Genomic DNA, 27698 nt, shown 5'->3' with positions numbered 1-27698 from the left:
AAATTCGAATCCGATAAATTGGTGTAATGTCAATTTGTTCCTATCTTTTAATTATCTCGTAATATATATATATATATATATATATATATATAATTCTACCTTATTAAACAAGAAAAATAAATATTTAAATATAGCAAATGATTAAGAATAACGCAGCACAACCCCTTTTCCGGCAATAGGCTGTGCCCTTGGCGATGGGTATGGTGAGCCAATGGTTGCCGCGTGGTCATGTCCTCCAGAAACAACATGGAGCAAAAGGCGTGCTTCGGCGGTTCAATGTGGGGTCCACATCTGGTTTTTTTTTTTTTTTTAATAATTAAAATATTGCATAAATTATGAGCGAAAGTAGCACACTTGTTATTGTGAAAAAAAAAAAAAAAAAAAATCCTTTTAGTTTTTATTTTTAATTTTTTTTTTCTTTTAAGATATGGTTGTTCTTTGTATTTTTAAATAATTAAAATCACTTTTTTATAAACAAAATACCTTTTTTTTTTCAATAAATTGGTTCGTCTATACTACTCTATATATATATATATATATATATATATAATCTCGATGTATAATTAACTAGATGAGGCTAAGGATGAAGATTATATTCCCATCTAAAACGCTACCTCGCACTTCCTTACTTTTTTATATAATTATGTCAGCGTTATATTTTAGTAGGCATGTGCAAATTTTAGCGTCCCTTTCAAAAATGAAAGTACATTAATTATTTTTTCTAAATATTTATTACATCATAATTAAGCAATAATTTTAGATGATATTTAATTTGAATTAATGATGCCTATCATTTGATAGGAGTGGGATTTCAAACATCTTCGTACAAATATGTAACTATTTGAGCTTCTAACAGTTGGTTAATTATTTAGACCATATTATAAGATTATAACGTATATTTGTAATATACATTATAAATATACATTTTTTTTTTAAATTTCCATAAATATACATTTTTGTTAATTAATATCCTGCTAGTTTCTGAAAAACCAACAAGTCAACGATTAAATACGATAATCTTTTACGTGAAAAGCAGGTTTTTGTGGATATAAAGCTAATTTATAGTCAATTATGCTTATCCTCAACTTTAGCTTTTTTAAAAATAAATTAATGATTTTGTATTTAATGTGACATATTTTTTAATTATTTAAAATGAAATAAAAATTATTTTTTAAAATATAGAATAAAAGATTAATTTAATTTTGAAGGATTAAAAATAATTTTAAATGATAAAAATGTTGTTTTAATCGCATAATCCAAACATCTAATTTACAAAACGAAAAGTTTAATGTTTCTAAACGATTGTTGTTTAGGGAAGAAAAATATTAGGACCGACACGTGTCGGGAAAGCAAGCGAGAAAGTCGGTGGTGTCACGGTTTTGCAAGTCGCGATGTTAATGGAGGGAAACACGTGGCACGTTGAGAACAGCCACATCAGATCCAGATCACCCGTGAAATAAGCCGCTTTGTGCTGACTAATAGGTATCGAGAGGTGATTTCTTGAAGCCCGCCCTTTGGAAGGCTTTTTTTAATTTATTTATTTTCTGGATAAATTGACCGGTTACCGATACTGCCCTTCCCCCTCTCCCCTCCAAAACTCCTTTCCTGTTGTTTTCTTCCGTGTGTGTGTAGTGACATATCTTTCTCTCTCTCTGTGATGCCTCTTCGTTACTGATAAAGGTTCAAGCTACGGCCCTGCTTTGTTTCCAGATTATCCGCCGGAAATCGTCGCTGCCGTTCTGTTTAGGTCTGTTGATTTCAATTTTTTACGATTTTGTGCTGATTTGTTGAGTGTTCGATCCGATTTTTGACAGAAATGAGCAGTAGCGATGTGTGTGTGTGTGTGTGTGTGTTTTTGGATTTTCTTGGAAGATCTTGCAAGTAGAGAGAGGATGTTTCTTTAGCAGTTGAATTTGTTTTGATCTGTTGCATTTCTTTCGATTCTTTTTCTATTGTTTCAGGTATGAAGGTGGAGAATCTGCAGGTTCGATAGGACTTTGATCGCTTTTCGTTTGGATTGAGAGATTTCACGGAAGAGTTTCTCTCTGTTTTTTTGATTTTCAGAAGCGGATGATGATTTGAATTCATATTACTGTTAACTTTTGGTTGTATTTTGCTCATTCGCTTGAGAAATTGAAATGGAAGTGAAGGTAGCTACGACGTGTTTACAATTACAATGGTCGCAGACTATTGTTCATCCTTCTTCTTCTTACTCGCAAACCCTAGCTTCGACAGTTTCATCTCCTTCGTCGACGCCGCGGAACCGTAGCGATGGAGGAGCCGCGACGAGGCGGTGTGTTTATACGCTTGGTCGATCAGGTATGTTTGGAATCCCGCTCACGAAGTTTATACGGTCTCGCTCTTGCTACAATTTTAATCCAAGAATTCGTACGATCAGAAGAGCGTGTACTGCGAATTTGGGGGACGGTTTCTCAGACGAAGAATTCTCCAAGCAGATTCAAGATTTGGCGCTTAGTTTTCGAATCTCCGCTGAGAAGATCCACGATTCGGATTCCGATAGTACAGATTCTGTTTCTGATTCCGTAACTGATCATGAATTTAATAGTTCCAACTGTTCTTTACAAAACCACATGCAAGTCGCACCGCCTCAAGACGTTTCAACAGAATCTCCATGGCCAGAAATCCACCAAAAACCTCCGGAATGGACTCAGGAACCGGAAATAATTCCAGACGATATCGAGCGTAAAGCTAATAGCGTTGATTTCCCCTTATCGCTTCGAATCTTAAAGAGGAAAATGCAATGGCAGGAAGGCATCAGAGAAGTAAGAGAATCCGCTTATTGTTCAGTGAAGAAGGCATTCTCCTCCATGGTTTTCATGATTCAAGAGCTTCACAGCTATTCATTAAGATTGAGAGAAATACTGTTTTACGAAGATTTACAGGGCATTCTGAATCGAGTTGAAAATGAGATGCACGCTTCGTTTGTTTGGCTATTTCAGCAAGTTTTCTCTCACACTCCAACTCTAATGGTGTACGTGATGATTCTGTTAGCGAATTTCACAGTGCATTCAATGGGAAACAATTCAGGTATGGCAGCTTCCTTATCGCCTTCCCCTTCTTTAACGCAGACGGCTGAGGGAGTCGTTCAAATCGACAACCAAAAGGACCAGAAATTCGATTCCTCAACGCTCAAGACGTTCTCAGTGTCTTCAATCAATGGGAAAACAGCTTCCATCGGAAGCGTTAATGGCGGCGGCGGCGGAAAGGTCCGACCGACTGCAAGTGGCACAGACGGCGATGAATTAAATCGATCAGTGAATTATCCCACCGTACGAACTTCAGCAGAAGAAGAATCGATATCAGGGGAAAACATCAGAGAAGAAGAGATTTCTCGGTGGAATTCCATTCTCAAAGAAGCTTCACAAATGCAATCGACAATAAGAAACGAAGCATTTGATGAAGACGTAACGAGAAGACTCGTATCGCCGGTGACGGTTGAGATCGAATCGGACGATTACGAAGAGTATTTCAGAACAGAGCTTCTTTACCAAACGGCACTCTCCCAAGACCCCAATAATCCTCTTCTCCTCACCAATTACGCTCAATTTCTCTTCCTTGTGGCCCATGATTACGACAGGTGAAGTCTTAACTTCCCTTTTTATCTATCTCATTCTTATCTATAATATTGTTATATCAACAGTTTTGATGATTATGGGCATAATTTTTGTGGGTATGTTAATAATTTGTGTAATTCTACAGAGCGGAGGATTACTTCAAGAAGGCGGTGGAAGCGAAACCGCCTGATGCAGAGGCGTTCAGCAAGTATGCGACGTTCTTGTGGAGGATCAGAAAGGACATGTGGGCGGCGGAGGAGACATTTCTCGAAGCTATTTCTGCCGAATCTGGCAATCCGTTTTACGCTGCAAAATATGCCGATTTTCTCTGGAGCAGTGGCGCCGAAGAAACGTGTATTGAAAATTTGTAAACCCCCAAAAGAATTTTAAAAAAAATATATATATATTTATGTGTTGGCGACCGGCGAGTGGTGGTGCAGCGGTGGGGTAGTGGTTGATCAGAAACAAGATTTTGTTGTGTGGGCGCCATTTTCAGACGGCGAACTGTAATTATTATTATTATTATTTTTTACAAAACGTCAAATTTCTGAATACAAAAGGGAAAAAAGAAAAGGAGGTTAATGAGATATGATAATATAATTTACGCACTTAATTCCTAATATTGGTAGTTCCTAATATTTGTAGTTGCTTACCATTCAACTAACTTATTAATTTTGTTAATGCTTTATTTCCCAAATTGCCCTTTAAGTGACTTTGAGAGTTATCCACATAATTAGATCTCCTTTTCTCCCTTCCTTGTTTCCTTTCCTTATTCTCCAATATTTTTTTGTTCCTTTTTCGCTTTCTTTGCCTCTTTAGTATATTTACCGTTTTACTGTTTTACTGTTGTTGATTTCCCTCTTTTTAATTTTCTTTTTTAAATTGAAACTTTTAAATTTTGTGTTCTTAATTCCCTACCCAATGATCTTTGAAGGTAATATTCGGCCCAAAAACAAGTAACTTTGGGCCTGTACGGCCCGTTTTGGCATCCAACCTGCCATAATTTTTGGAACAATATAAGATCATGAATTTTTAAGTTTTTTTTATTGTATTTGATAGGTTAATTATAGGCTCTAACCCAAGTGATGAATAAAACCAAAATTTGATCAAATAAGAACATTATTATTATTATTATTTGCATAATGTACTTAAATTTTAACATATGATTCTCCCAATTTCTAGGAAATTGCAGAATGCTACAATAATAGAAACAAAACAAATTATTTGGCATATTATTAAATATATATATTTAGTAATTATTCATCTACCAACCTCGTTAGTCCTTATGTCCACTGTTCCGATCGCTTGAAGTTTGACCCACAGTCAAAGTGTACGGATTTGGGCTAACAACGAAATAACTGATAATTACAGACACCTTCATTAAAAAAAAAAAAAAAAACTTAAATTATATTTAAACACCACTACACATCACATCAAACGAAGCTAAAATGAAGCAATCAAACGGCGACCGCACGATCGTCCACATCAGACTTCGTACACAATCGCGAAGCAGGGGAGCACAGCCCTCGGATTGAAAACCAACAGCTCTTCTTCATCCACCGTCGTCTGGGCCCCACTCCCACTTCGGCCGACTACGGAGTCAAACCCACCGCCGTCTTTCTCCGGCTCGTCGTTGTCGGACCCGATCCGGCCGGCCACGACCCGGCAAACCAGAATCGCCCGTTTCACGTTCATGAACTTGAACTCCTCTTCGATGTCCTCAGGGATTGCCACGTGTGCTCTCCAGCTACTTGATAGCGTAGAAATTCCATCCAACTTGTGTGAGAATCCCGATTTGATTATCCCACAAATACTACAAAATTGCTGCCCGCAGATGCTGGAATTACCGTTTTGCCCCAAATCGCACAAAAACGTCGAACAGTGAAATCTCAGAAGCTCGTTCCCATCGGCGATGCACCGTTCATCCCATCGCTTTACAGCGCCGCCGTTTCGGGCCGCTTTAGCCTTCACCGACTCTCTATATTCCTCGAATCTGGAGAGAATCTTTTGACTGTTGTGGATTTTCAAGATTCGGAGGATCTTCGGGCTTTTTTCTCTACTCGTCCATCCAGTTTCGAAAATGATCCGAACAATATTCTTACCGGAATCCGAATCTGCAAGCTCCGACACGGCGTGTTTAGCCGCTTGATGCTGTTCGAGCACTTGAGGCTTGGGGAAAATCTCGCCGCAAGCAGTGCAGGGGAAGATATCGTTACGAAGGGGAAAAAATTGGTTGATCTCCGCCGTAGTGATATCGGAATCCTGTGGCGTTCCAGCAGAATCAATCGGATTAGCGTTCTTGGAGTTCGGAGTATCCACCGGCTGAGGAATAAGCGTGACGATCGAGTGCTGCGACGATCGAGCCGGAGTCGAGGGAGGACGAGTCGTCTCGATTGCCATTTTGCACGTTTTGGAAGAAAAAATTCGTTTGAGAAATGAAATGGATGAGGTTAGGGCTTTTTGCGGCTTCAGACTCAACGCCGTCGGAGGAGATTCATTACGCTTCTTCGGCTGCAGGGGACGGTGGCGGCGGCGGCGGTTGTCACCATTGGTTAAAAGAAAGCAGCCGACGTGGAGAATTAGAAGTAAAAGTGCAAGGAATTTGTTGCAGAAGGATCCGGTGGCTGTTGGCGCCATGGAGGCGGCGTGAAAACGGAGGTTTCTTTAGGTTTTAGGCCATTGGAGGCGGCGAGAAGAAGAAGAAGAAGAAGAATATGAAAAGGAAAACAGAGGAGAGATTGGGGAAAAGGCAAAATACAGAGTGTGGGGGCGACGGAGGAATAAAGCTAATAAACATTAGGTGTAACGCAGCTTCATTCTTCTATTTTTCTCAAATTATATAATTATAATATTTTATTATAATTATCTTATTTTATTAATTGATTTATACATTTTACATTTTTTTTTTAATTTAAAAATTACTTCATTAATTGACTGACACGTGTCCGCAATCAGAATCCAAAGCCCCTGGATATAATTTTTATCGCCATTTTTTTTTCAATAATTCCCATCTCGTTTATATTCCATTTTTAATTAATTTCGTCAATTTCATTATTAAAAAAAAAACGAATTCACAATTAAAACCCGTCGACCGTCACCGTTCAGCATGCTTTACACTTTCCTTTGACTTTTTATAAAGTCAAACTACGTGGACCAATCATATTCTCCAAAAATCAGCCTAAACTTTAGGTCGACGGTCACCGTCACAGTGATAAAAGTTTCAGGTAATTTTCAGAGACTTGAAATAATTATATATTTATAATTAAAATATTCGTTGATTTTCTCGGGTTTTATATCGCGAGATATTGGGATGTGTACGGGCTGGTTTACAATAATGCGGATGTGGGCTCCGGCCCATAAAGTAAATGGAAATGGGCCCATGTGATTAAAGAGGTAAATTGGTGTGATTGCCTTTGGATGTGGGCCTTAAAAATCATATATATGGCTTATTAAATTCATCCAAATAATAATTTAAAATTTTCTATTTGGATTTAATAATGCTACCTAATATTTAATATTTTTGTCCTTGGATTTTAACCAATGGTTATTTCCGTTGTTGAATTATTGGTCCCCACGTAGCCCCGACCATCTATGGACGGATCGAATTACCCGACCTAGAGTAGGAAAAGATGTATCTGATTATTACTCTTTAAATAAATAATTATTCTTATTAAATAAAATTTCTAAAAAGTAAAAATTTGAAGCGAAAATTCTAATTATATAAATTGGTATTGAATTATCCGAACGAAAAATATCGTTTTTTATTATTTAAATATATTATCATAGCTTAGTGGTGGAATGTCACTAAAGTTGCTTTAAATTATAAATATATATATTTTAAATTTAATATTCTCGATGAAAATGACATTTTTTTTAATTTAAAAAAAATAATGGGAGTTGATAACTTTTGATTTATATATTTAATTTTGCACTTTTTCTAAAGTGTATTTTTCGTCAAATTAAAAGATTATTGTTTAAAGGGATTTAAAATAATAAAGTTTCAATCAACCAAAAATAAAAAGTCAACAAATAAAAGAAAAATATGGTGGGTCGGTTCTGCCTCAGTGGTTCGACAAGGCATTAAAATTAGACCGGGTTCGGGTTTGGGTTCATTTATTACTGCCATAATAATTGCAATAAATTAAAGCAGCCGACATAATATTAGGTTGACCCACCAAACACGACTCAACGTGCTTAAATATATGGAGTGGAGGATCTCTTAATCTTACACACTGATGCACACTACTAACCTCAATTATGCCAATCAGCTTTTACCACGTGGCGTCTGTGTTGTGTGATGGCTCAACTGTCACATTTATATATAGAATGAAATGTTATTCACATTTCCATTTTTTTCTAATTATTTAATCACTAACTTTAAATTAATAATATAAAGTAATTTCATTCCATTTTATTTTAAATTTATAATTATAAAATTTACGGTAGACATGCCACGAGCACTCAACCGTCTTTTTAATTTTGAAGTTTATTGAAAGACGATGTGACTACTAAAATTCAACGTCCTACACGATAATAGATACTTTATATATTAAATCATTTTGAACTAACAACAATAAATGTCTTTTAAGTTAGCACAGTGGTAAGGACATTAATTTTAATGCCTCTAGTGAGAGTTGAAAGATAAACGAGCTTATAGGACCAACATGAACTATGGCTCGGGTTGTTTCACGGGTTTAGAACATAATATATCAAATTTTATATTTGCTTCGTTTTTTTTTTTTCATGGAAATGGAAAAGAGTACAGAATTTAAGAGAGAAAGAAAAGTAATAATTACTTGAATTATTGTGTAATTAATTTAATTTTTAAAATCTAAGTAATCAATTAATTATCAAGTTAACATTTTAATAAATTAAATGATTATTTTTTTCAGAAACAAAAAATATATAATAATTTAATATAATAGTTGATATTTTAATATGTTAATTATCTAATTAAGATATAAAAAAACATTAATTTTATATCTTTATTTTACCTCCAATTTTTTTAAAAATAACTACAAATTTCTATGGACAATTAAATATTTAATATTTCAAACATTTAAATCTCAAATCTTTAATTTTTATATTCATAAAAATAATATTATCCAAAAAATTACAGATGAGTCCAGTCAGCAGAGTGAAGTTTAGTATGTTTTTTCTGACGTGGCAAAACAGTTACTTGTTTTTAAAGAAATGAATCCCTTTTTGAGTTACATATAATAACTGTAATAATAATTAAATCATAATCATAATGTTTTTTAGTACTTTAAATCAATTAAACTTTTATATTATGCTAAAAAACAGTTTAAAAGCCCAATAAATACATAGTCCCTATGATTTTGAAGTTCCATTAATATAATTATTATTATAATATTCTGTGTTATTATATATATATATATATATATATATATATATATATATATATATATATTTATTTATTTATTTATTTATTTTATTTAAATTTTGACGTACAATAATTGGTTCTATGTCCTCAGACAGATAATAAATAATATTTTTGGGGACAAAAAACGTAATGATATTTTCGTTGAAAATAAAAAGAAACGGTAATAAAAAAGAAAAACACAAAATAAAAAAGTTATTTGGAAATTGGCATCAGAATTCTGTGGTGCACGTGGCAAGACAGGAAACATTACCCTTAATTATTGTGCCATTCAGACGTTGTCGGGGTTTGTACTCCACGCGCCACCGCTCCTCTCTCTCAACTGCCATTAATATTATATCAAATTATTAAATTACAAATAAATTAAAAAAATGTTAAAAGTTTTGTAAGCTTCTAATTATATTAATTAAACTCATTTAAAAAAATTAGGTACATGAAGATATAAATTGATTTTTGCAATAGATTTATTTATTTGGGCTGCAATAATTAGATGGGCCCATGGGAAATAAATATGGGCTTAGACATATTTAGCCCAATACCAGAGGTGGCTAACGTGGTCGTTTAACGAAAGCTATAGCAAAGTATATCACCTATCGTCTAAGTACGGGTGGAATAGCTCATTGTGGAGGGTGCAGAATGTAGTAGGGGCATTGGTGAGTCCAAAAGGCATAACCAAATCAACCCTTTATTAGTTAGGTTGTTTGCTTGTCACATAAGTTGTCTTTGGCTCGTCTCCTTCCGCGATACGCACTTGGTAGTTGTCCGACCGTAGAACCAACTTCTCGAAGTATCTTGCGTTTATTGATTGTGGCGAATCAGTCCGCAATCGAAGTGGATACTCGTGATTAATTGTTAGGTTACCTTGTTGGGCGCTCGATAAACAATGCACAATGCTACTTTTATGGAATAAATCAAACAAACAGGGGCTCCCCAGCAAAGGGGGTTTGGCTCCAGGCTTCTACTCAATCTTGTGGTAGACTACCCTTCTAGGCTAGGGGGTACTTGACAACTCACTCGTGGGGCATGATACCAAAAAATGACTCAAGTACTTGCTGCACTTCGTGAGAAAGAAGTCGTTTTAGTATTGGATTCGCTCTTCTGTTAGCATGAACATGAATTATATTCTATTTGTAAGAACCCCCACCCGAACCATTCTAAGATCACCAAGCCCTCTCGAATGAGTTAGACTATAGAAGCTTTCAACGTACACGTGGAGAAGGGAAAAAGAAAATATAATCTTATATTGGGCCGGCCCAGTATGATGGACATGCAATCCAACAACTGTGTTGGGCCATAGGCCCAATATAGGAAGGTGCAGAGAATCGACGTGTCGAATCCGCAGCCAAGTCTGGTGCAGATTAATCGTCGAACGTAGAAGCCAGAATCGAAGGCCTCCTTCGCTTAAGGATAAGGCGCCTGTGGTGAGCTCAAGCATTTCAACAGCTCATCGCCTCTTATTTTACCCAAATATCCCTAACTTTCCATTACCAAATTTTTCCTCCTCTCACAAAACAAACCGATGGCCTCTCTTTCATTTGCATTCTCTCCGGCTGCCGGACGGGTGTTCGCCGCCACGGCGGCGAAGGGTGCCGGCGAAAGCAAGAAGGAAAAGGGTATTCTTGATTGGATCCTTGGAGGCATGGAGAAGGATCAGCTTCTGGAAACCGACCCTGTTCTTCAAAAGGTTGAGGGCAAGAATGGCGGCGCCAACAACGGCGGCACTGTCCGCGGCGGCAAGAAGAATTCCGTCCAAGTCCCGCCGAAGAAAAACGGTGTCTTCGGCGGTCTCTTTGCGAAGAAAGACTAACGGCGACGGCGATTCAGCCATTTTACTCATATAGTAATTCGTTCTGTTATCGGAAAGTTGTGCAATTTCAGGCCATATCTTGTTGCCTTTATGTTACTCTGATTGGTTATTCTTCAATACTATCGTTCCATTATTAATTATTGTCGGTAATTGTTCATCTTTATATATATATCTACACACATATGATAAGAATTGGTTCAACATAAAACAGCTAAAAAAGGTATAATTCTCATACTTTTAAGTATAATTCTCATACATTTAAGTATAATTCTATGTTTTAAAGAACCTGATTTTAGAATTTATACTATTTGGACACAAAATCCAAAAAGGATTTTCGAAAACACATCTCTTTTGAACGAATATTCACTAAATTATGTCAATTCAAAACATCGAAACATAAAACAGAATTCAGATTGCCTACCTTATAATTATAATTAATAAGTTTTTACATTGAATAATGTTCTTTTGAAAAATAAGATTTGGTCAAAAGAGATGTATTAATACGACTAATAGGCTTCAATTAGTTTAGTTTGATTTTTCTAAATGAAGTAACAATAAGTAAGATCTTCATCATCTTCTTGCTGTGATGATGTTAATAAAATGACACACAAAGAAAATTGACACTGATTGGTGAAGGAAGCTTTTCAATACTGCAATAGATCTTCTTGAACAAATATTAAATATTATATGATAGGCTTATTCCACCTACTGGCCTAAGAATCATGATAATTGATAACATCCCATCCCCCCCTCCCCCTCCCCCCAAATAATTGTCTAAGAAAAAACTGAAAAAAGCATTGCATCATAATCCACAACAATGCTAGCAGACATTTGATGAACACACAGGCATGTATATACGCATTTTGGGAAGAAAAACTTACAAGAATTGGTGTGAGCTAAGACGAAGAGTTGATGTACTTGATGCAGTCCTCCACAGCCTCTGTTCTATGTGAATCAATGGCGGAGACAGGCAGTGGTTTTGAATTGGCGATGGACACCATGGCTGGAGCAGCAGTTTGTTCATGGCGGGGTTTTCTTTTCATGCCCATCAAATGCCAAGCTCGGGTCACTTTATCAGCCAGGTGCTTCAGAAAGCTCAGCGGAGAGAATTGCAGCCCTTTAAGTGATCTAAATCTGCACTTTTGAAAAGACCCTCTGGTTTGCTCAGTTCTGTTGCTTGATTGCTCCATTGTTGTCGTCATAGAATTAGAAGAAGGTCTGAGACTAGAGAGAGAAGCTGGATGAGAGAGAGAGAGATTAAAATGAATTGAAATATCAAATAGAAAAAGAGATGTAAACCCAACTGAAAAATGCAGCCTGCCCACCCCTCCTAGCGTTCTTAAGCAAACCCAAGAAGGCACTGTTGTTTCTTTGCATTAAATCTCTATCAACCAACCAACAAAGTGAGAGTCATTCAATATAATGGCTAACCCTTTTTTAATCATACAATCTCAACTGTTAAATACTTGATCCAACAGCCAAAGACATATTTAACTTTCTCCGGATGTCAAGATAAACAGAGAATATAGAAAACTCTGCACGCATGAAGTAGGTACAGGTAATGGTAGAAAGTGACATTTTGACATCAAATCATAGATAAAATCACAAATATAGCAATAATCATTTCTTCCTCTATAACATTTTAATGGATTAAATTGCTGGCAATGTTAAACTACTGAATATAGCTAGCAATCTGAAGAACAATTCTTTCTCTACCATTCACAAGTTTGGAACAGAAGGAATAGTGGAAAGCGACTAATGAATCCAAAAGGAAGCAAAGTCAATATTAAATAAGGGAAAGACAGAGGAAAAGAAATGATGAAAGGCTCAAAAGATTCTCGTTTCAGTCTTCAGATAAAGGAAAAAGGGAATTTCTAAAGCTAAAATGTCCATTTAAGAAGAAAAGGGCTTTGAACAGAGAATTACATCTACTTAGTACATAAAGTTGTTCTTATTTTATCAAACCTTTCTGCAGCATTCTTTGGTGGCGATGCATCATAATTCCTATCAAAATATATAATATAGGCATTCATCAGACAAAAAGACTGAGTTTGTGTTCTTAGCAATGATGATAATGGTGTATGGGTGGTGATGAGATAATTTAAACTTTTGCTCAGAACTCACAATAAGAGTTGAAGCTAACCTCTGATGCCGGTAGAGCCCTTAACCAGCAGAGTTTATTAGTGTGGAATTCTATCGCCTGTAGTATTGAGTCGTTTTTCGACATAACAAACCGTTCTGCTCCGTAAAGAACCAGGCCGAGTTTCATCTGATGGCAGTTTTGTCAGCAGCTAAGCAAATTCAGAATTCCTTCAAGGAACCAACTTCAGATAATAGTGCCATCATTTGGCTTTTAGGTACAAAATGTCTGGTTTGATTCTAAACGTGAACCATCTCTCATTGCTTTTAACTTCAAATCATTTCCCTTCCTTCTTTATCAGAATATGAAATAATAAGAACATTAGCTCAAGCCAAGTAGATCTCGATATGCTAAGCAAGGTGCCGATAAACAGGTAACATAATCCAGCTATAACTCTTATTTTACATTTGATTCGAGCACAAACATGAATATCCTACTGGAAGAGATTCAGCTCCTGTCATTTATAACAAACAAAATTTCCCCATTGTCACCAATCACATGATCCAAAAATTGTCTTACTTCATCAATATCCTTAAACGGATGAGCAAGCAGATCACTGTCCAAATTATACCACAATTCGTTTATCTTTCCCGGTGCATCCCAGTGCCTACTATTCCAAATGCCATCAAACCATAAATTTATGAGTAGCCTCAGGCCCATCCAAATCGATTGAAGAAGCTCTATTTCGATGGTTATGTCATAATTTCCAGTTACTGTGGTGTGATAAGGCTTAAAGACAAATGATAATGGTGTCCAAGGTTCTTTGTTTGGCTCCTCGAACACCAGTTTTTCAGCTGTTGCATTTAAGTTGGCTCGAGTAAATGCATCATTTTCCTGTTGTAAGAGGCGTTTAAATGTTGATTAACGATTTAACAGTAAGAAGACATTGAATTATATAAGGAAAGCAACAAATCGTGAAATAGTGAGATGATTAGTTCGAATTCTTAAACCCTATGCACCATAATCCTTTCTTAATGACGAAAAAAAGTGTAATTCCGTTCATCTGCATCTTAATTACATTGCAAATCATAAATTTCAAGATTGAACGATTTTTTTCATCTCAACCAATCAGAGAGCGTTCAGCAACTTTTCCACAGTCAAACATTCGATAGTGAAGGTACCTGAAAAAGGTTGTTGATCGCGTGCACGAGGCAAAACTGTAGTTTCTGCCTCTCGTGATAAACTCGACAATCCTCTCTCGTCATCCTCTACAACTTAGATCTCAAATCCTCAGCCCGAACTCGCGTAAATTCCAATTTCAGAAGCACGCAGACCTCTGAATCTAGGTTAAGAATTAGAACCGGAGCATTGGTTGCGTTGACGACGAATGCAGGCCTTCGAGAATCGTCGGAGATGGAAGTACTCGGAATTACATTTCACCGACGGAGTACCTTCGCCATGGAGAAAGCTTATGCCGCCGCGAACGACGGACAGGAGGACGACGGTGGAGTTCGACTTCGATAAAGTCGGCTTCTAGTCTGCGTTTCCGGAATTTGCTGTTCGATGCCGCCGGTTTCTTCTGATTTACTTCTCAGCTTAAAAATCTCATTTACTTTTCAAATTCATTATTTTAATTATTATTTTTATTAAAATTAATTAAACAAGAACAATAATTTGAAAAAAAATAGAATAAAAATGAATAAAAACTATTTTTTAGAAAATTAAATAATAAAGTAAATGATGAAAAATAGTAGTTTTTTAATAATATTATTATATTTATTTATCAAGATGGATGTTGTAAAATTACAAGCAAAATAAGGAAAAGAATTTTTTTAAAAATAAAAAATAATAAAAAATATATTTATTTATTTAGGTGAAAAGGGAAGAGTAAGCCGTTATTTTCCTATTTGCCATTGATATCAGCGGGAGTGGATAACGAAGCCATCTGTAGAACCCAGAGAGCACCTCAAAGCTTCTTCGACCTCACCTACAATGGCGGCCTCCACCACGCCATCGTCGCTCTCTTTCTTCTCTTCATCGATCTTCCTTTCATCGGCCAACCAAAATTCTAAGCTCTTTTGCAATTGGAAGCCCAATTCCTTTAAACCCCAATCCAAGCCCTTATCGATCTCCTCCCAGCTCGCTACTCTTCCAGTTCTCTCCTTCACCGGAGAAAAAGTAGGCGAGACCGTCCTTGACCTTAAGTCCGCTCCACCGGAAACCGCCCGCGCCGTCGTTCATCGAGCCATTATCACTGATCAACAGAACAAGCGCCGTGGGACCGCCTCGACTCTTACTAGAGCTGAGGTTAGTGGAGGCGGCAGAAAACCATACCAGCAAAAGAAAACTGGGAAGGCCCGTCGTGGTTCGATGCGTACTCCTCTCCGGCCTGGCGGAGGTGTGGTTTTCGGGCCGAAACCTAGGGATTGGTCCATTAAAATCAACAGAAAGGAGAAGAGACTGGCGATTTCGACGGCGGTGGCTAGCGCGGCGGTAAATACAATAGTGGTGGAAGATTTTGGTGACAAATTCGAGAAGCCGAAAACTAAGGAGTTCATTGCTGCGCTAAAGAGATGGGGAATCGATCCTAAGGAGAAATCCTTGTTCTTAATGACGGAGGTTTCTGATAATGTGCGACTATCCAGCCGCAATATCGGAACACTGAAGTTGTTGACCCCGAGAACACTGAATTTGTTCGATATTTTGAATTCTGATAAGTTGGTTTTGACGCCGGCGGCGGTGGATTATCTGAATGAGAGATATGGAATCAATTACGAAGAAGGAATTGAAGACGAGGAGGAGGAAGAAGAAGAAGAATTAGAAGGCGAAGAAGGTTGATTTTCTTGCTTTGAAAACTTACATTGCATGATTGCATACTTTAGTTTTGCTTAGTTCAACATTCAATCCATGAATTAGCCTTCTTGTTCTTGACAACTTAGATTTATGCTATGGATTCTGATTCTGATACAGACAATAGTCTGCTTACTTGCAAATGGGTTCTGCATTTTCATTTTGTATAATGGATTTCTAACTCTCTTTAGTATTCTTAGGATATGATTTTAGTGAAATTGATAAGATTACAAGTGATTTATTCAAGTTCATCTTCAACATAATCATTTTAATGTCTTGTTTTGAATGATTAACAACATGATTTTGAGTGATTTTGAAAGTTTCTTTCTAATCTAAAACCACTCATCTATGTTAGAAGTTCAGAGAGGGAGATTGTAATTCTTCCACCATTGATATCATCTTGTTGTTCCTTACACTGTTTCACATCAAATGCACAACACAAACACATTGAAGTTCATAGAGTGAGAGAGGGAGATTGCAATTCTTCCATTGATGCCTTCTTCACATCTTGTAACAGGGCTGGAGGCCGGTGAGGAATTGGATGCAGCGGAATGATTCTGCCATGTACGAATCGGCGAAAGCTTCGGCATGTTAGCTTGCAGGCTTGAATGTATTCTTTTTTTGGTTCTTGTTCACACTCAAAGGTATCTCCTTCTTCTCTTTCCTTCCAATATCCTTATGTATTGTCAGTAGTTGGTCTCTTCAAGAACAATCTTTGATTCTTTAGGAACTTGCATTCTGTTATGTCTTCCCTGTGCTTTCTTCCTAAGTTAGGAGCTTCCATTAGAACTTTACATCTCCTATGGCAGCTTCGTCGTCGATAACTTGTGAAAAATGCTTAAAGAGATAGAGAACAAAGTTCTTGAAAGATCATCTAGACTTGTGGAGTAAATCTAGAGTTGAATTGAATGGTTCTTCTGATCTTAAAATGTTCTTTAACTAACCTGATCGCTGTGGAAATATGATTGTGTGGTGCCCTTTCAGCCTGGGAAATTCTTCGGTAGCCCCTACATGGCTCTTTCACTTGGTTTTTCTGGTCAATTATTTAGGATTTTGTACCACCGCTAGCTAGCAGATATTATCCACTTTAGCCCGTTATATAGTTACGTATTGTTGTCAGCCGTCAGCCTCACAATTTTAAAACATGTCTGTTGGGAAGAGGTTTCCACATCCTTATTAAGAATGTTTCGTTCTCTTCTCCAACCGATGTGGAATCTCACAATCCACCTCCTTAGGGGTTCAACATCCTCGCTGACACACTGTTTGGTGTCTAGTACTAATACCATTTGTAACAGCCTAAACCCACCTTAGCGGATATTGTCCGCTTTAGCCCATTACGTATCGTCGTTAGCCTCACGATTTTAAAACACGTCTGTTAGTGAGAAGTTTTCACATCCTTAAAAGGAATGTTTCGTTCCCCTCTCAATAGGATCTCACATCTTTTTTCCTCCTTTTGGCTCGAAGAATAATGTTGCATCAGGCTATAGTTATAGTCTAATCGTTTGAAAATTAAGCCTATAAATACTGCCTATACCCCGTGGCTGGGGTTTCGGGTTCTATTACCCGAACCCAATTTGTTTTCCACCACCGAACCACTCCCTTTAAGCCATCCTCTCTCATCACCACCGCCGTCTCTGACCATCGGAAAGCTGCTACCTCCTCCCAAACAGCTTCCACTTCCTATGCCCTTCCACAACCCTATATGAATACCCATCCTTTGCCAAATCTAGAATGACCAACATTTGAAGCTTAATAATATATTACAAACATTTCAACATCTTTGATATGCTACATTATATATAAAACCCCATTTTATGTACATTTTTGTTGTCCGTGGTTTGAAAACCTTAGAAACGATAGACATTCATAATAGATGGTTGTTTGAAACCTAAAGGTCGATGGAAGTTGTTCAAAAAAATTGGAATCGTTGTCGCTGGCTGCTGTTTGAGGTCACTATTGTTAATCTCTAATATGTAGTTTCTAGTAGGTAGTTGTTTTGGTCGGTGTTGGATGTCTTCGTTAACCGTGGATCCATCGCAAAGACTGCATATGTGAAGTATATTTTAGGATTTGTCACAGACTAAGGTGAAGATGATGAAAGTGTCATGCATTTAGATTTGATTTTCACAAACTAAGGTGAAGATGAAACGGTCTTATTTTTTATTATTCTATAATCTATAATCTATAATCTATATTATAGATTATTTTTAAACTTTTTAATTTACTTTTGAAAGTTTGAATATATTTTTTTAACAGTAGAGATATTTTTTAATTTTTTAAAAAAATTTGAGTATTTTTAAAATATTTTTGAAAATTGAAGGGCGTTTTTTAAATTAAATGTCATTAGGAGGGGTATTTTTAAACTCTTGAAAGATTTAAGGATAATTTTAAGATTATTATTATTATTATTTTTTTTTTTTTGTAAAGTTAAAATTCTAAAAAATGACGTTCCAAAAACATAATTTGAGTGGTAAGTTTTCCATTACTTTTTAGAAAATTTATTTTTAATTTTTCTTTATTTATATAAATAGCAATTAGCATATTTTATAAATTCGCTTAAGGTGGATCATCCATTAGTTAATCAATATACATAAATAATTAATCAACTATAAAATGAATTTATGGTTTTAAATAGTTAAAATATTTTTTTAATTATTTTACAATGCCACATCAGCATTTCGTTAATAATTAATAAAAAAAATTTGATGAGATGGACAAGAATGCAACTAAATACAAAACTCAAAGACCCAAATGCAATCTAATCCAAGAAACGGTACATATAGTGACAAATTCCATGAACTAATTAAAACAAAACATCTCGAAGTTCATAACAAAACGGGAGAAAAAAAAAAACATCTTATTTCAATGAGCCCAATTAGGGAAACGAATCAAAACAACAAGTGTCAAAGAAAACACTGCAAACACAGACTATGATAATCATAATCCCCAAAGAACGAAATCGAACAATCGATATCTATAGAGCTCTTTTCAAGGGTCCCTTTGTTCTTGCATTCTCCCACATCCCAACAGTATTTTAAAGACCATTTCGCCCTTTTTCTCGCCCCACCAAAATTTCTTTATTTTTTATTTTTATTTTTTAAAAAAAGAATCAGAATATTTCAATGACCGAAAGCTTCAAATTTTGATTATGTATTTGTGGTAGCTACTTAGCTAAGGCTATAACCATTCCCAAAAAAAAAAAAAAAAAAAAAAAAAAAAAAAAAANTGGGAAAAAGATGGTGGCTAGTTTTTGTCACTTACTTCTCAAAAGCTTGTTGCTTTGTAATTCTTTGGTTAAGTGGTGGGGAATGAATATACCATTTTCCCATCATAATTGCCCACCAATCATATTCTTTAAAACCCAAATATTATTTTTTTTAAAAAAAGTTTAAAATATATATATATATAATTTTTTTTTGTTGACTCGTTCGTATTGAATTATTATTTTTCATGCTTTTGTTCATGTTTAATGGGTTAGGTATCCGGATTGCTGGTTCGAGAATTAGGGTTTTCACGAAACATTATTGGAAATGTGGTACGATTTGTTTATTTATGCAGAGTTAGTGGGGACCTTTAAAATAAGCAAAAATGAAGGTTTGTCGTGATCGAGATGAGTAAGAAGCCATGAGGTCGAAAACTTTGACTTTTTTTTATAGAGTTTGACTATTTTAAAGGGAAAAGTGATAAAGGTTCGAAACTAATTAGGTAAAGATTAATGTTAGAAGTTCAATAGAGCATGTAGATTACGAGGGAGGTTTGGTTTGAATGATACCCGAGTAAAAAATGGTTTATGAATGGAGAAATTCAAATTGGACCATCTATACCAACAATGTGTAGCCTCTTTTTCGGTGGTTCAATCATAAGAATTTTAAAGTTAAGTGTGCTTAGCTAAAAGCAATTTTATGTCAGACAACCTTGTAAGAAACTTTTTAGGAAGCGTACCTGAAAGCCAAACATGCTAAAAGAATCCATGTTGGTTTCTGGGAATATTCTTTACTCTTAGACAAAAAAACATGTCACATGTCACATGACTATGTTGCATAAGAATGTCAGGGTCATCATGTTACAGAGAATATCGAGACCATTGGATATCAAATTTGGATTCTAAATTCATTAATGCTAACTACTAGAATTACGTTCAACTTCTCAACCTATTTTAGGATCAAATTTTATATTTTTATTTTTATAACGATTCTGGGGTAGATGAAGTTCAATACAACTGCATTGAGCCACCTGAATTGAAAAACCTAAACGGGTATCGGAGCTGAATCTTGAATTTGAAAAGAACTTCCCGTTAAAAAAAGGATTTATTACAAAAAAAAAAAAAAAAAAAAAAAAAAAAAAAAAAAAAAAAAAAAAAAAAAAAAANAGCTCATAGAGACAAAAAGAAAGAAAAGAGAGAAATCTGATTCAATGGGATACCAAATTGAGTGTTGTTATGACTTTTATTTATTTATTTTTGTTCGCAAGAAGACTTTAGTTATCTTGATTCAGAAAAAATATTTACAATACATCTCCTAAAAGATTTTAGACAATAACATGGTTGAGACAATTATCACGTCTTGCAATCGTTATGTTATATTATTGATATGTCGACATGAGTTTGACATCAAGATAAGTAAATTAAATTTCTAGTATATCATCTCGCAACATGAACTCTATACATTGTATCTTTTGATCACCTGGGCAATTGGTCAGNTATATTAAAAAAAAAACATATAAAAAAGAACTCTTGAAAGCTAAATCAATCAAATCACATGTTTTGTTACACTATTTTCACCTGTGTTTCTTTGTGTCTGTCTTTTTGTATTTGAAAAGAAAGTTCAATCCAAAAAAGCTATATATATATATATATATATATATATATATANTATATATATATATTAAATTAAATTAAACCCCAAATAAAAATATAATAAATAAATTAAAAAAAAAAAACATTCTGGGAAATTCAAATTCAAACCTGAAAATCCACAAAAATTGTCTCAAAATTTATGAACTCACAAATGAATAACAATAATGCTTAATAGTTTATAGACAAAGACTGATATGAGCATATGGAGAATGAAAACATCCTTGCTTTCTTTCTTCCTCGGTTTTGGTATTTCGATCGCTTCGACACTGAAGTACGATCGCTTATCGAGTCAGACTGGTTTGGGTCAAAGCTCGGTTGGTGAATGTGGAGAAGAATCTTATTGAGAGAAACAGAGAAAGCTTCTTTCTTGGACGATTCAGGAGCTCGGTAGTTTTTTGGTTTAGGTCTTCGGCCTGAACGGTTGAGAGCATTTTTCATTGACTAGGCAAAGGATATTTTTTTTGCCCGTCTCTAAATGCTTTGTTCCAGCGTGAAATTGGAAGCCTCCAATGGAAAAGGTAGAGTGAAAATGAAATGGACTGTGTTTTAAAGTACATGACGAGATATCTTCGTAAACCACGGGGGAATTAAGAGTACAACTATACTAAACGATAGCTCAAAGAGGACAATGAAAGAAGAAAAAACGCTCAATTTTCAACTATCCATGAGGTAAGTAATGGCCAGCCTGCATTTGAAAGATCATGTTTTGGGGTCCAATGAAGGCTTCATTGCCTGCAACTTTTTGCAGGTGATGGTGCTCCGGTAGTCCAACGTCGCTGTACGAGCTCGCCCCGAACACGGCTGGGGACATGAAAATGTTCCCGTTCGAGTGGTTGAAGACCACGGTTGCTCCGCCACTGTCGTGTTGTTGTTGGTAGCGGTGATGGTGCTGGTGATGGTCCCATTTGAAGGTGTTTTGGGGAATGGACGACGATGAATTCGTTTGGTGGGGGAGCACAGCTGCGTGCTCCGGTGATAGTGATGACTTCTTGTTTACGGGCGACGGGCTTCTCGTGTCGTTGAGATTAACTGTAGTTATATCGTGGATGCTTGCTCTTCGTTTGTCCTTTCCACCCGAGAGCTGCCGAATGAAGTACTTTTGAGCATGACTAGCTACTTGCGTCGGAGTTCTCGTTACCACGACATTTCTCGAGATGTTCCTCCAATCTCCTTTACCATATTTTTTCAACCCCATCAAAAACAGCCTACAAATCAATCAATTACAATACCTCAACAGAATTCCACTAAACACAAAAGTTCAAATTCATATGGTAAAATCATCACTCACTTATGTTCTTCCTCCGTCCATGGAACACCCTTCTTCCTCTCCTGATCAGCCGAGCGCCCGGTGGATCGTTTACCGACGACACCATACGACTGCTTGAATCGGTCGTAGCTATGGCTGCTAACCCAATCTAAAGTAAATTGGGAGGTATCATAACCAGGAATTGGAACCAAGCCAGCTTCAATACTACTAACATCAGCTTCCAATTCCTTATACTGTCTAATCACATCCCCAACTTTCTTTCCAGGGATCATCGAGGCGACTTTCTGCCACCGGTCGGGCGTGTCGGTGTCGTAGATAGCTAGAGCATTCTCAAACATTTTGTTCTCAGCTACAGTCCATCTTGAGCTCTTGCTATCACTGCTGCCGGAGCTCCAACTCATAGTGGAAACAAGTGAAGGAGGGGAGAGAATTTCCATTTCCCACTTCATGAAACACAATTTAGAAACAGAATTCAACTCAAACAGATTGAAACAAACAGTTATTCATGATGGGAATGTGGAATTCTACAAGAGAAACAGAAGAATTGTTAAATAGACGAAGAACAGGAAGAACACAGAGAGAAAATTTCACTAAATGTGGAGAGATGGAGGATATTTCCGAATAGGAATTTGACAATAAGTGTGATAAATCAACAAGCATTTGAACGAATCAGAATAATTTTACTCATAGGAATCTACAAAAAAAGAAAAAATATCAGCCCAGTTTTGTTCGTTCTATTCAAAATTTCAATCGAATAAACCCTAAAAACAAGAACAACAACGCCACTTTCAAAACTGCAGTGGGGCGAAATTTTCCCACCATCCAAACAGAAACGATACAACAATTTTCCGGGAAAATAAACCGAGAAAAGTGGCTAAAATTTTCCGGGAAAAAATCTGGGCAAGCACAGAGGATGAATCGATCCAGAGGATGAACTGAACATCGGATATCGAAAAGAAATCGAGAAATGAAAAGGAAAATGGAAGAATGAATCGAAAAGAAAGCTTAAAAAAAGGAGAATCCGAGTGAACTCTAAGCTGTGGAAAAATTAAAAGTAGAAGCTCCAAAAGCGCAGCAATGGAGGAAGGGAGCTTCCAGGAATGAATATCTAAATTCAACGAAGGAAAAAACAGAAACAGAGAGTCAATAAAAGGAAGAACAGAAGTGCAACGTGGATGGATCTGATTGGTGGATGAATTTATTACGTGGATTTTTCATCTTATTAAAAAAAATGAAAATTTGATAATATTTCTCATTTATAAATTCATGATCTTCTGCTAAATTAGCGAGCGTGTGACTCACTCCCAACAATAATCATCAACACTCACACTGTCTCGATGTTTGGTTCAACGTTCGAGATTAGAAACTTGAACTTTGTGGTTTGAAGAGCCCGTAGTTATTATATAAATTAATCTCTTTTTATAAAGAATTTAAATAATTTAAATTCGAATATTATTTTATTATGTATATTTAAAAAAAATATAATGAAATAATTAAACCACCAAGAAGCAACAAAAAACTAAATAAATAGGTTAAAATAATTTGAAATAACCATTCGTGTGTTGTTTTTTATTTTTATTTTTATTTTTATTTTTTAAAAAATAGAAATATAAATATTTACAAGAAGTGACAATAGATCAAGACCAACGGCTGTGATTGATGTCATGCAAGTTGATAGAGTGGGGTCCCCTGTAGTGTTGGAAGTGGACCAGCCTTTCTGATTGGGCAGTCTTCCACATAATTGTGACTACTTAAGGGTTACGATCTCGAGAATGTTTCTCATCCAACGGTGGATGTTACTACACGTGTCGTTTATTCATTGGGCAAATGGGGGAAGCACAATGAAGTCCAAAACAAATGGTCCAGGTAGATCATGGTGACCACCAATGCGTGTGCCCCACGCAGGTCACATGAACTCCCAATTATGCCAGCGTTTGTATTGGATCAATTGTGCGCACATAATTGTAGCCGGGACCGACCGACCAACCAACCAACCAATCCCGTCTCCTTAATTTTACCCATTTTACCCTTGTCTCGCCCGGGAATTGAATCTCAAACTTCGTCTTATTGTAGAATCCCAATTTGAGTATAGCTCAGTAAATAAAATTATTTGAAAGTTTCAAATTTTCATCAAAGACCGAGCTGATAGTTCACTCATGAATCGGAATAATTAGACATGGTTTATATAATCTAAAGAAGACAGTTTCTCTCTCACGTTTATACCCTTGTTTGGATCGGAAATTAATAATAAATATTATAAAAATAAACTTGAAGGGACATGTGTGGCGGCGTGTGGAGCACGAGGCTCATTCTGTATGTACTGTACAAGCAAGGGCCAAGTGGTCCCCTTCTGATGTGATCTATGATTCTACTGTAATTATCTCGGTCCGATAGTACATTTATGCACATTCAACATAGTAAAATTTTTCGGGTTAAAATAAAAATTATTGCGTATTAATTATTTTAATTATTTTTTTGTTTATTTAATATTAAATGAAGTGGTAGGGTAGGAAGTGGTTTGAAAAGGGCATGAATTAGTTAGTAAAATATGGGAGAGTTAACCAAATTATTAATTATAAAAATGAATCTATGATCAAAGGCCAAGGCGCGTGAGGTGAAAGGCACTAATTTAGTGATTAAATCAATTTAATTTTCTCATATCTTGCAAATGATTGGTCCCATCTTATTCCAATTTGTTTCATAATTAGGGCTCAATGCTTTAACTTAATTAATATATCCTCCTTACACTTATAATAATTAAATTAATTTAATTATTATGTGTCGGTTGAGTTAACACTCGAACTATGCACATTTGAGCTAAAGTGAGCTTAGTTTAATGGTACAGTTCGGTTGGTACTGGTAATGTAACAGCTTAAGCTGACCGCTTGTGGATATTGTCCTGTGATTCACCCACTGCTAGCCGATATTGTCATATTTGGGTTTTTTCTTATGGGCTTCGCCCACCACCGCTAGCAGATATTGTCCTGTCCTGTGCTTCTCCCACCGCTCACAGATATTATCCTGTCCTGTTCTTCTCCCACGGCTCGCAAATATTGTCCTATGTGGGTTTTTCATCCTGTCCTGTGCTTCTCCCACCACTTGTAGATATTGTCCTATTTGGGCTTTCCATTCTAGGCTTACATTCGAGGAAGAGATTTCCACACCCTTAGAAGGAATGTTTCTGGGCTTTCCCTTCTAGGCTTCCATTCGAGGGAGAGATTTCCACACCCTTATAAGGAATGTTTCATTCCCCCTCTACAAATCGATGTGAGATCTTACAATCCACCCCGCTTGGGAGCCCAGAGTCTTCGTTGGCACACCGCTCAATGTCTGGCTCTAATACCATTTGTAACAGCCTGAGCCCACCGCTAGCAAATATTGTCCTCTTTGGACTTTTTCTTCTAGGCTTTTTTATTTATTTAAACATTAAATTGGACTTTAAACATTAACCGCTAGCAAATCAATAGTAAACATTAAAACCAGTTGATCTATGCTTACATTGGTGAAATGATAAAGAATATTATTATAATAATATATATATATATATATATATATATATTTTTTTTTTTTTTTTATTTAAAAGGGTGTGAATCACATCTTTGAAAGAACCATAAAAACGATGTTCCTATGGTGTTGCCTTGCCATTGGATGATATTGTTTTTTTGTGAAAGTTAAGGAAAAAAAAGATTAAAGTAAAAGTGGTTAAAATCATAATCTTTGAATTATCTTGACGCATAATGCAAAAGTTTTTTTAATTAGTGGAATTGCTTTAATTTCTACGAATATCCAATTTTACGCGTTTGATTACCGAATTTGGTTCAGATGCTTTCAAGTTGCCGTTTCTCTTTTTCTTTCGTACTGTTTTAAATAACGAAATATAATGAATCGATAACATGTCTTTAATGAAGATAATTGTGTTCGTTTATGGGTATAGTCTTCATTTTTTAAAACACTGTCAGACAAGTAGACAACATGGTCTTGTTGTAGAGGAATGTCGGGACCATCTAGTGTTAAATCTTAATTCTAAATCCCGACATGAATCCTAGGAATAGAGAAATCTTATGTTGGGTGATCTTCTAGAAGTTTTCTTAAAAAAAAAAAAAAACACGTGAGTGATGACAAAACATTGTGAAATGACGTGTTTGTTTGTGTGGATAGTTCTTACTCTTAGAAGCACTTTAAGACAAATGGGTAACATCGCAAGGGAATGTCGGGACCATTTTAGGTGCTGAATCTAAATTCTAAATCCCGATCTGATATTTAAGTATTGAGCAATCTTACGTTGAGTGACCTTCTGAAAATTTTCCTAAGAACATGTGAGTAACGAACAAAACATCCTAAAATGACCCATGTTGATTTGTCGGGACAGTATTCGTTGAGACCATTAGAAGCTGAATTTGAATTTAAAAGACGGGTCTAACTCATTCAAAACTAATCTCTTATTATAATATCATAAATGATTACTAAGCTTTGATTTGATCAATTCACGTCGAGTTAAACTAACTGTTTTTATTATTTTTTAAACACGAGACTTATTCATAGATTCTCATTTATCCATTCTCTCGCTCTCGTCTCAAATAACAATAAATTTATTTAATTTATTCATTGAAATGTGAAAAGAGAGTTTAAAACTAATAAATAAAAATTTATAAAATAAAGAAAAAGAAGAAGAAAAGTGAACATTGAAGCTTGAAATTAAAATATTTTAATAATAGAATAAAGTATACAAAATTACAGATAATTTAATTGATAATAATATGTTGGAGTCCTCTGGTTTGTCTGTCTTTTTACGCTCAGCCAATTTAATATATATATATATATATATATATATTAATTTTTTTTAAAAAAAGCAATTTATTAATATTATAATTATGAAGAAGACAAAATAAATAATTTAAGTGGTTGGTGGCTGACACTTGAAAAATTGAAATTACTAAAATAAAATTAGTATTGGAAATGTGAGAATTAAATAATATTTCTTATTAAATTAATGTCACCCCAATATTCCTCTCCAATTTGCCCCTCAACTAAATTAAATTTAAAAAAATTAATAAATAATAATTAAAACCTAATCCATTTTTGGGTTTTTTTTTCATTAATTATTTCATAAATATTGTGCTTTTTAAAAATTAAATTTTTTAAAATAAAAAAATATAATTAATTAATTAATTGGAGTTTTTTTTTTTTTTTTTTTTTTTTTTTTTTTTTTTTTTTTTTTNTGATGTGGTTGGCATGTGTCTATTGGGTGTATGAAAGGGGTAAATTGGGGAAGAGGGTATTTAGTTGGAAATGTTGTTGGCATTCAAAAAGGTTATTAAATTAAATAAATAAATATAAGAGTAGTTTTTTAATGCAAATTATTAAATATTATATTATTTAAAAATTAAAGAAATAGGATGTGGGCCCCCCTTTCTATTTAAGGAAAGATTCCCCTTTCCGGTTTCCTTTTTCTCAAAGTTTTAAAAGGGTCAGACAAAATGTTATTTCAGATTTCAAAGGCTTCCCGGGAAGCGTGTGATGGACTCCTCCCACGTGTGACCAACTCCACCCTGCCAATTTAATCATTATTTTCTTTTTAATTCCATTAAATTAAATAATTTATTTTTAAGTCTTTCATTTTTTTAAATATCCATATAAATAAAAATTATTTAAGTATATCAATTTTTTTTTATTAATTGTAAGCTATATTACTTTATATTCACGCTATGGATATTTTATTTTAAATATTTGGTATGCGAGTTTTAAATTATTTTATTTATGTACGTATTCCTCTAATTTAAATTAATGTTGGGATAAAAATTAAATTATTTTCGTATTTTCAAGTCAAATTGAAAATTTTCATATATTATTGTGATTGGATAAG

At 35.2% G+C, this 27698-nt stretch overlaps 6 protein-coding genes across 8 annotated transcripts; 3 read left to right on the top strand and 3 right to left on the bottom strand.

The window, feature by feature from the left end:
• The first annotated feature begins 1610 nt into the window (after positions 1 to 1610).
• Positions 1611 to 4181, top strand: LOC111794426. The gene is made up of 3 exons (XM_023676438.1): positions 1611 to 1747; positions 1962 to 3598; positions 3721 to 4181. Exons 2-3 carry the CDS (start codon positions 2139 to 2141, stop codon positions 3944 to 3946), a joined length of 1686 nt encoding a protein of 561 aa, XP_023532206.1. The 5' UTR covers positions 1611 to 1747; positions 1962 to 2138; the 3' UTR covers positions 3947 to 4181.
• A 599-nt stretch (positions 4182 to 4780) lies between these two features.
• On the bottom strand, positions 4781 to 6394 carry LOC111794453. The gene has a single exon (XM_023676482.1). The coding sequence runs from the start codon at positions 6210 to 6212 to the stop codon at positions 5061 to 5063; it is 1152 nt and encodes a 383-aa protein (XP_023532250.1). The 5' UTR covers positions 6213 to 6394; the 3' UTR covers positions 4781 to 5060.
• A 3974-nt stretch (positions 6395 to 10368) lies between these two features.
• LOC111794525 lies at positions 10369 to 10928 on the top strand. The gene has a single exon (XM_023676568.1). It carries the CDS (start codon positions 10496 to 10498, stop codon positions 10781 to 10783), a length of 288 nt encoding a protein of 95 aa, XP_023532336.1. The 5' UTR covers positions 10369 to 10495; the 3' UTR covers positions 10784 to 10928.
• Positions 10929 to 11414: 486 nt separating this feature from the next.
• LOC111794507 (josephin-like protein) lies at positions 11415 to 14475 on the bottom strand. Of its 3 annotated transcripts, none has more exons than XR_002815092.1 (4): positions 12927 to 13353; positions 12749 to 12787; positions 12088 to 12167; positions 11415 to 12007 (listed from the first exon to the last, which is right to left on the bottom strand). XR_002815092.1 is itself a non-coding variant. In XM_023676547.1 (3 exons), exons 1-2 carry the CDS (start codon positions 14126 to 14128, stop codon positions 13371 to 13373), a joined length of 471 nt encoding a protein of 156 aa, XP_023532315.1. In that variant the 5' UTR covers positions 14129 to 14475; the 3' UTR covers positions 11415 to 12020; positions 12927 to 13370. The 3 variants fall into 3 exon arrangements, 1 of the variants encoding a protein (XP_023532315.1); XR_002815093.1 differs by having other exon boundaries at positions 12088 to 12143; XM_023676547.1 differs by lacking the exons at positions 12088 to 12167; positions 12749 to 12787 and adding an exon at positions 14045 to 14475 and having other exon boundaries at positions 11415 to 12020; positions 12927 to 13757.
• A 278-nt stretch (positions 14476 to 14753) lies between these two features.
• LOC111794470 (50S ribosomal protein L4, chloroplastic-like) lies at positions 14754 to 16631 on the top strand. The gene is made up of 2 exons (XM_023676502.1): positions 14754 to 15696; positions 16231 to 16631. Exons 1-2 carry the CDS (start codon positions 14856 to 14858, stop codon positions 16266 to 16268), a joined length of 879 nt encoding a protein of 292 aa, XP_023532270.1. The 5' UTR covers positions 14754 to 14855; the 3' UTR covers positions 16269 to 16631.
• A 4050-nt stretch (positions 16632 to 20681) lies between these two features.
• On the bottom strand, positions 20682 to 22948 carry LOC111794463 (transcription factor DIVARICATA-like). Its single transcript, XM_023676496.1, has 2 exons — positions 21857 to 22948; positions 20682 to 21773 (listed from the first exon to the last, which is right to left on the bottom strand). Exons 1-2 carry the CDS (start codon positions 22282 to 22284, stop codon positions 21227 to 21229), a joined length of 975 nt encoding a protein of 324 aa, XP_023532264.1. The 5' UTR covers positions 22285 to 22948; the 3' UTR covers positions 20682 to 21226.
• Between the last annotated feature and the right edge of the window lie 4750 nt (positions 22949 to 27698).

Source organism: Cucurbita pepo, chromosome LG05, assembly GCF_002806865.2.
Source record: "Cucurbita pepo subsp. pepo cultivar mu-cu-16 chromosome LG05, ASM280686v2, whole genome shotgun sequence".
Taxonomy (NCBI): Eukaryota; Viridiplantae; Streptophyta; class Magnoliopsida; order Cucurbitales; family Cucurbitaceae; genus Cucurbita; species Cucurbita pepo.
This window is presented reverse-complemented; position numbering and strand designations above follow the sequence as displayed.

Coding starts and splice junctions, on each gene's coding strand:
- LOC111794426 (XM_023676438.1), top strand. CDS start 2,139: ATGGAAGTGAAGGTAGCTACGACGTGTTTACAATTACAATGGTCGCAG. Junction 3,599..3,720: donor GTGGCCCATGATTACGACAG/GTGAAGTCTTAA, acceptor GTAATTCTACAG/AGCGGAGGATTACTTCAAGA.
- LOC111794453 (XM_023676482.1), bottom strand. CDS start 6,212: ATGGCGCCAACAGCCACCGGATCCTTCTGCAACAAATTCCTTGCACTT.
- LOC111794525 (XM_023676568.1), top strand. CDS start 10,496: ATGGCCTCTCTTTCATTTGCATTCTCTCCGGCTGCCGGACGGGTGTTC.
- LOC111794507 (XM_023676547.1), bottom strand. CDS start 14,128: ATGACGAGAGAGGATTGTCGAGTTTATCACGAGAGGCAGAAACTACAG. Junction 13,758..14,044: donor CGATCAACAACCTTTTTCAG/GTACCTTCACTA, acceptor CTCTTACAACAG/GAAAATGATGCATTTACTCG.
- LOC111794470 (XM_023676502.1), top strand. CDS start 14,856: ATGGCGGCCTCCACCACGCCATCGTCGCTCTCTTTCTTCTCTTCATCG. Junction 15,697..16,230: donor AGAATTAGAAGGCGAAGAAG/GTTGATTTTCTT, acceptor ATCTTGTAACAG/GGCTGGAGGCCGGTGAGGAA.
- LOC111794463 (XM_023676496.1), bottom strand. CDS start 22,284: ATGAAGTGGGAAATGGAAATTCTCTCCCCTCCTTCACTTGTTTCCACT. Junction 21,774..21,856: donor TGGACGGAGGAAGAACATAA/GTGAGTGATGAT, acceptor ATTGATTTGTAG/GCTGTTTTTGATGGGGTTGA.